The sequence below is a fragment of the Perca flavescens genome, unplaced genomic scaffold (genome assembly GCF_004354835.1).
Source record: "Perca flavescens isolate YP-PL-M2 unplaced genomic scaffold, PFLA_1.0 EPR50_1.1_unplaced_scaf_39, whole genome shotgun sequence".
In the NCBI taxonomy this organism is placed as follows: domain Eukaryota; kingdom Metazoa; phylum Chordata; class Actinopteri; order Perciformes; family Percidae; genus Perca; species Perca flavescens.
The window spans coordinates 15847-22058 of NW_021166690.1; the positions used below are offsets into that span (position 1 = coordinate 15847).

General features: G+C 37.0%; 1 protein-coding gene and 1 long non-coding RNA gene across 2 annotated transcripts; both read right to left on the reverse strand.

Moving 5' to 3' along the window:
- Window positions 1-196: 196 nt before the first annotated feature.
- LOC114551708 (neural cell adhesion molecule L1-like) lies at window positions 197-3885 on the reverse strand. Its single transcript, XM_028572674.1, has 6 exons — window positions 3697-3885; window positions 3181-3501; window positions 2316-2600; window positions 1566-1616; window positions 716-797; window positions 197-618 (listed from the first exon to the last, which is right to left on the reverse strand). Exons 2-6 carry the CDS (start codon window positions 3476-3478, stop codon window positions 510-512), a joined length of 825 nt encoding a protein of 274 aa, XP_028428475.1. The 5' UTR covers window positions 3479-3501; window positions 3697-3885; the 3' UTR covers window positions 197-509.
- Window positions 3886-3905: 20 nt separating this feature from the next.
- On the reverse strand, window positions 3906-5009 carry LOC114551710 (uncharacterized). The gene is made up of 3 exons (XR_003691985.1): window positions 4953-5009; window positions 4482-4577; window positions 3906-4080 (listed from the first exon to the last, which is right to left on the reverse strand). It is a non-coding gene; the product is annotated as an uncharacterized LOC114551710 (long non-coding RNA).
- Window positions 5010-6212: the final 1203 nt, after the last annotated feature.

Below are 6212 nucleotides of genomic sequence, written 5' to 3' on the forward strand. Positions count from 1 at the left end.
AATACAACATTTCAACATTGTGTGAAGTTGAAAATGATTATTTATTCATTATGGAAATACCTTAAGAATAACTTTTTTGATTTGCATTTTAATTCATAATGGAGTGTTTTAAATTTTTTAGCATAAAAGTGCCCCTAGTACTCCCATTCGAAAGGCCATTTGACCAAAAATAATGGTAATTCCGTCCTGCTTTTAAACGAAAGTTTGACTCAGGTACATTCACAAAGACCATAGGTTGCATTTTGGCAAGAGTTACGCTTTAATAGGTCTTGAGGCCTACGAGCCGTGACAGGTGTGCAATTTAAACAGGACATTGCAAAATAAGACGTGCTTATTGGACTTATAAAGGTTCATGAAATGTAAGCTGAATAATACTTTATAAAGCAAAATATAATTTACAGTTATATTTGAAATAACTCTTAGAAAGGTAACATTGAGAAAATCTAACACATGTTGAATAAAGTATGGCAGTACCATCTTCTACAGCACTTACTGGAAACTGACACTAGTTAGTTAGGAGGTTGGGCAATGACATCATACTCTGGTGATAGGTCGGTTTTCCGCAATGACATGTAAGTCCTGTCCTCTTGATTTGGTTTCACCTTTTTTCGTGTGTTCCTGTGGCAAAAAGAAAAAGAGAGACATGATGTAAAAGTCTCCATTGCAATAACAGAGCCTACAGAGCATGAAATGATGAAGTAATTTAGTAACATACCACAGCAACATCAAGAGGATAATGGAGATGACATTCACAATGAGAGATACAACAGCAACGACAGCCCATGCACTGGGTCCATCTGCTTTTAGAAATGACATAATGTAATTTGAATACAAGTTTCAAGTGTTATATTAATACTGTACTCTAAATGTCCATGGTGTAATGTACACAAAACCAATTTACAAACCTGTTAATTAGTGATATAAAAAATTATATAAAACCTCCGTTGAAATGATTCAAGAATGTTCAAATGTACTCTATTGGATCAGATTTGTTTTTCCAGCATAATGTATATTTTCATTAATCAGCTCAACAAATTGCTCCTTTAATGCCAACGCACATTATGTTATCAATACATTCTTATTGATATTAGTGATTGGTTATGTGTGTGTTCACCTTCTCGCCTCTCTGAAGTTATGATGTTGAGGTTTTCTTTTGCTTCCCAAATATCATTGCTGCTGACACACTCAACAACAGTGTTGCTATCTTTTACAGTAATGGTGACGGAGCTGTTGACTGTGTGGTGTGACCAGGGTGCAAACTACGGAGGAGCTAGGGGGAGCTCGGCTCCCCTTTATAAGACCTGGGCTCCCCTGAAAACATGATTTCTGAAATCTTGGGGGGTCTCTAAAAATATTGACAATGTGTCATTTTGACGTGCAATTTCAGTTTTGTGTAATGTGATCATCGTGGATTATTATGTGTAATATTTCAATATTTCATCATATTTTCATTCCATCGGCGTGCAAAGTCCTTGAAATCTATTCTGCAGTTAGCATCATATAGCCATGGCAAAAAGAAAACAAAGCAGTTTAATTAATTTTGGTTTTACTAAGAAATTGCATACCTCCCACCAGGGTGACAACACAAGAAGCTGAAGAAATAATGTCCTCTCTGGCTGAAGATGGAGGTTATAACAGCTCGTCAGAGGCGGTTATGGGTTCGAAACCGATAAAAGACTTTTTTCAAATTAAATGTATGACAGAATACATTTAAGTAATTTAGAAAATATGGAAGACCAAGTCCTTACATCCATTACAATATATACAATATTATAGACCATATACATAAAGTGTGGGAATATCTGTCATATACATACATGGAGGTTAGTGTAGTTCAAATACAACATGAAAAATATTCTTGAGGTATTATCTTGTTATTTTAGAAGTGCTACAAAAAATGCAGTTTTATATAGGTATGAGTCTGAATAATAAATACAATGGTTACGATCCTAACCCCTCATGCTCCTCTCTCCCGTTAAATTGGAAGAGCCCATATACATGGTTGTTTGTTAAGGATGGAAGCTTGGGGTGCGTTGCTTAGGCCTAATTAAATAGAGGAATTATGGTATTCTTCGGTAGCCTGAGTAACTTTAACCATTGTTCATGTTAAATCTGTAACACAGCCTGAAGCTTTGTTTATAGACTATTTGTGAGTGGCTGTTTGCAGTTTGACCTATTGATTCCTGTCGATGAAGTATAATAGGGTAAAGCCTGTATAGTGCATAGCACAAAGGCCACAAGAAGAAATGAGGTACTAAAGATGATATAAACTAGAGGTCTACAGTAGCTCAAGTGCTGTGGTTATAATCACGTACCCGGTTGTTCTGACATCTCTAATTGGATGATGAGGTTTGCTTTTACTTCTCCATTTTGATTGCTGCTGACACACTCAACAGAAGTGTTGCTGTGGTCTTTTACAGTTAGGGTGACGGTGCTGTTGACTGTGTGGTGTGACACCGTGGTGATGACAGAGTACTCAGCATGGTTCTTCAACAGCGGCCATGTGATGGTGGGTAAAGGAAACCCTTCACTGATGCACACACAGGTCAGAACCTCCGACTGAACCTCACATCCAGAGTTTTTTAAGACCGTTGAAAACCCTGTAAACACACAAGCAGAATCCCAACATCCCAACTAAATGCTGATGGTGTGAAATGTGAAGAACATTTTAAACAAGTTATTTGAAGTTAAGATACCATAAAGTATCTTATCTTATAAAGGCTACCCTTTATAAGACATGGGCTCCCCTGAAAACGTGATTTCTGAAATCTTGGGGGGTCTCTAAAAATATGGACAATGTGTCATTTTGACATGCAATTTCAGTTTTGTGTAATGTGATCATTGTGGATTATTATGTGTAATATTGCAAAAATATCATTTATTCATTCATGCATGTCTGCAATTTGAGCCTAATTCACTTCAATAAAGATAACTATACATGCTATTCTTGTCATGAGCATCAAGGCATGGCGGCGCTGCGGTGCAAATTTCAACTCACGTTTAGCACGTTAACTCAAAGATTTGTAGAATAAATATAAATTTTGGAGGCCATCGGCGTGCAAAGTCCTTGAATCTATTCTGCAGTTAGCATCATATAGCCATGGCAAAAAGAAAACAAAGCAGTTTAATTAATTTTGAAAATTGTAAAAGTGAAAATAAAGTACAGTATGTTTTACTTACAGGTCACATTCAGAGTGACAGTCTCCTCTGTAGTGATGTTGTTGGTGAAGCTGACCTTACAGCTGACATTGGTGCCGTGGTGTTCAGCTGAAGAGTTAAAGGTCAGGGTTGAGCTGTGTCTCTGAGTGACAGCAGTCAGATTCTCAGTCCTGGAAGCAGTGATGTTTCCTGTGATGTGAGAGTCCTTCTCTCCTGCTCCTCTCCACGTCCAGCTGATTTCAGGAACAGATCCAGAGCAGAGACCAGGAGCAGTGCAGCTCAGTGTGCTCTGCTGTCCCTCTGTCAGAGGAGGAATCATCACTGTGGGCTTCTGGGTCAGACCTAAAGGGAGAGCAGTCCATGAGTGGAATTAGGGAAGCAGACTACAGGTCATCGCTCATTTAAATTTGGGCTGAAGTAATGACATGATCATGATGATGATACTTTGTCAAAGTAAATAAATACACCAAAGATGTTGGTGCAGTTCATAAGCACAATGAACATCTTAACTGAATTTTTAGTTGTTGCTCTACATACCTTTAACAGAGACAGTTGTTCTTGGAGAGAATGTAAATCCATCTTTCCTCCCATTCAGGTAACCATTAACTCTGAGCTGATATGATCCAGAGTCTGATTCAGTGAGGTCATTGACGATGATGCTGCAGTTCCTCCGACTCACATCAGGCTCCAGCAGTGACACTGGTCCTTTGAACCCAGACTGAGTTTTGTTGTTGTTCTTGCTACATTTTTGTTTGGATGGTTCACATTTGTACCAAACTATATTTTGGGGTGTAAAGTAATAACTGGTGGTGAAAGAACACGGTATCACAACACAGAGTCCAGCCTCTGCTCTTATTTCTCCTTCACTAAGAGTGATACAGAATCTATTATCACAGAATGGTGTTCCCCACACTGATGCACCTGTTAAATGTAAACAGTGAAAAAAAAAAAGGGACAGAGGATATTTACATTTTGACAATACACCATATTTAATAAATTATGACAGACTACTACTACTGCCTTTTTAACTGCTGTTGTCAGCGGCGTAAACATACAACGTAACAGAAGTTAGCATCAATATATTTCTTTATCCATAATATTGTTGGTAAACAAGAGTCAATTACATAATAAATATTTTCATTTAAAATATAATAAACTTTAAATAAATATTAATTATTCATTATTTATCCTTTTCCAAGGGAATCAGTAGATGCTGAGAGGAACACTATAATGAGGATATTCATCATGGCAAATTATTGATAACAATTTTATTTATATCTTTAATGTTGGCATCACAACAAGAATATAGTAAAGATGCATACCTGTGTCAGTCTTGCTGCGTCCCACAGAGAAGAGCAGAGTCGTCATGATGAGAACAAGCATCCTGATTCAATGATTGGCACAGTCCGTTTCTTTTCCTTTTAGAGGCACAAACATTGGAAAAATGAAAATGTTTCAGTTGATGAAACTCAACAAGAAACACTGACAGGACAGATTTAATTACAGGATCTTGCACGCTCACCTTTTCTTTCATCACAATAATAAACACGGTTTGATCTTCCTCAAGGTTGTGAGTTGTGAGTCCCTTGAGTTGTATTTATAAAGCACTTTGTAATATATGTTCCATATAGCTGCTAAGTACTAACTGTAGCAGTTCTACTTGAAAATCTCCCCTACCCCAATCCTAATTAAATGCACACTTTAATTAACAAGCAAGGAATTCTTAAAGGAATTTAAGGGAAAAATTACTTGTAAAAAGATATTTTAAAAATAATGTATATGTTGTGTTTTACCGCTTTTGCTGCTCTCTTCTCTCCACAGTGGTCTCTCTGCTCTGAACTGACTCTTCCTTCTTCTTTTGTACTTCTTCCCCTCTTTGCGCAATATATATTTATATCACATTGTTAATGTGCAGTTTTAACACTGAGTAATAAAGTGAAACAAGTGTTGATTTTTTTTTTTTTAGAGCATGTTCACGACTGTGAAGGGGTGAGACGATTTGAGAAAGGGAAGTACTGTTTATGTGCTTAAGAAAAGCTTGTCATCTTAACAAAACAAACATACTTCTACCAACTATCCTTCTACATTGTAATGCATTATACATTACTGTATGTGCATAGTAGGATGTGCATGCATGTGAATGGTCTGCATAACTGGTTAATATCTGCAGTGCCAGTTAAATAATGATGGTCAATTGTCAAAGATAGTCATTAGTTTATTGATTAGTCAGCTCCCATCACTGTTTAAGTGCATCAATACCTGCAGATAAAAGTATTTATTTAAATCATAATTTTTAATTAAAACATGCATGATTTTTTTTTTTTTTTTTTTTTTTTTTATTCTGCCACTGGAGGGCCCCGAAGTCTAACAATTTTCCAACTGTACAGTATACAGAGTTTTAATTATTTCATTATTCTAAACATAGTCTGGAATCGACGGCAATTCATTTACCAGATTATCGCCGAACATCCGGCGCCGCTGGATCTTCCACTGGATATCCCTGGAAACATTGACAAACTATTTGCTGAAAATGTGCATTGTGCAACAAGGCAAGCCTGCTTGGTTCTTTTTTGGGAATGGTTGTAAAGTTTTACAAAAAAATAAGTTTACAGCATTTAGTATCTAACTGGGACCTTACAGCGCTGTGGAGATAGGTCAGGCAAGCAAGACTATTCTAAAATAGTAGTCGTGTGGCTCTAGTGAGGCTGAGAACCACCTAGAAGCCAACCCAATGCCTCCATAGGGCCAAGGACTTTGACATTTCCATTATAAACTAAAGGTGCGGAGCTGTGGAAGTTACTCAGGATTAATTTTACAAGGTTTAGAAAAAAGAGAAGAAAAAGAGGAAAATTCTACAGGAAATGTTCTGTATTATAACAGTTGTACAATGTACTTACATATCACTGTTAGATCAACTGTTTCCATCAGGGTGTTGTTCAGGTGTTTACAGTCCAGAATCGTCTGTTGATGACCAAAGTGCCCATTCTACATTCTTGCTGCAGGAAGGTGTCAGGGTCGTTCTGCAGATTCATTTTGGTTCCATTTTTTTGTAT

Coding starts and splice junctions, on each gene's coding strand:
- LOC114551708 (XM_028572674.1), bottom strand. CDS start 3,478: ATGATTCCTCCTCTGACAGAGGGACAGCAGAGCACACTGAGCTGCACT. Junction 2,601..3,180: donor TGTCACTCTGAATGTGACCT/GTAAGTAAAACA, acceptor GTGTGTTTACAG/GGTTTTCAACGGTCTTAAAA. Junction 1,617..2,315: donor AGAGATGTCAGAACAACCGG/GTACGTGATTAT, acceptor CTCCATCTTCAG/CCAGAGAGGACATTATTTCT.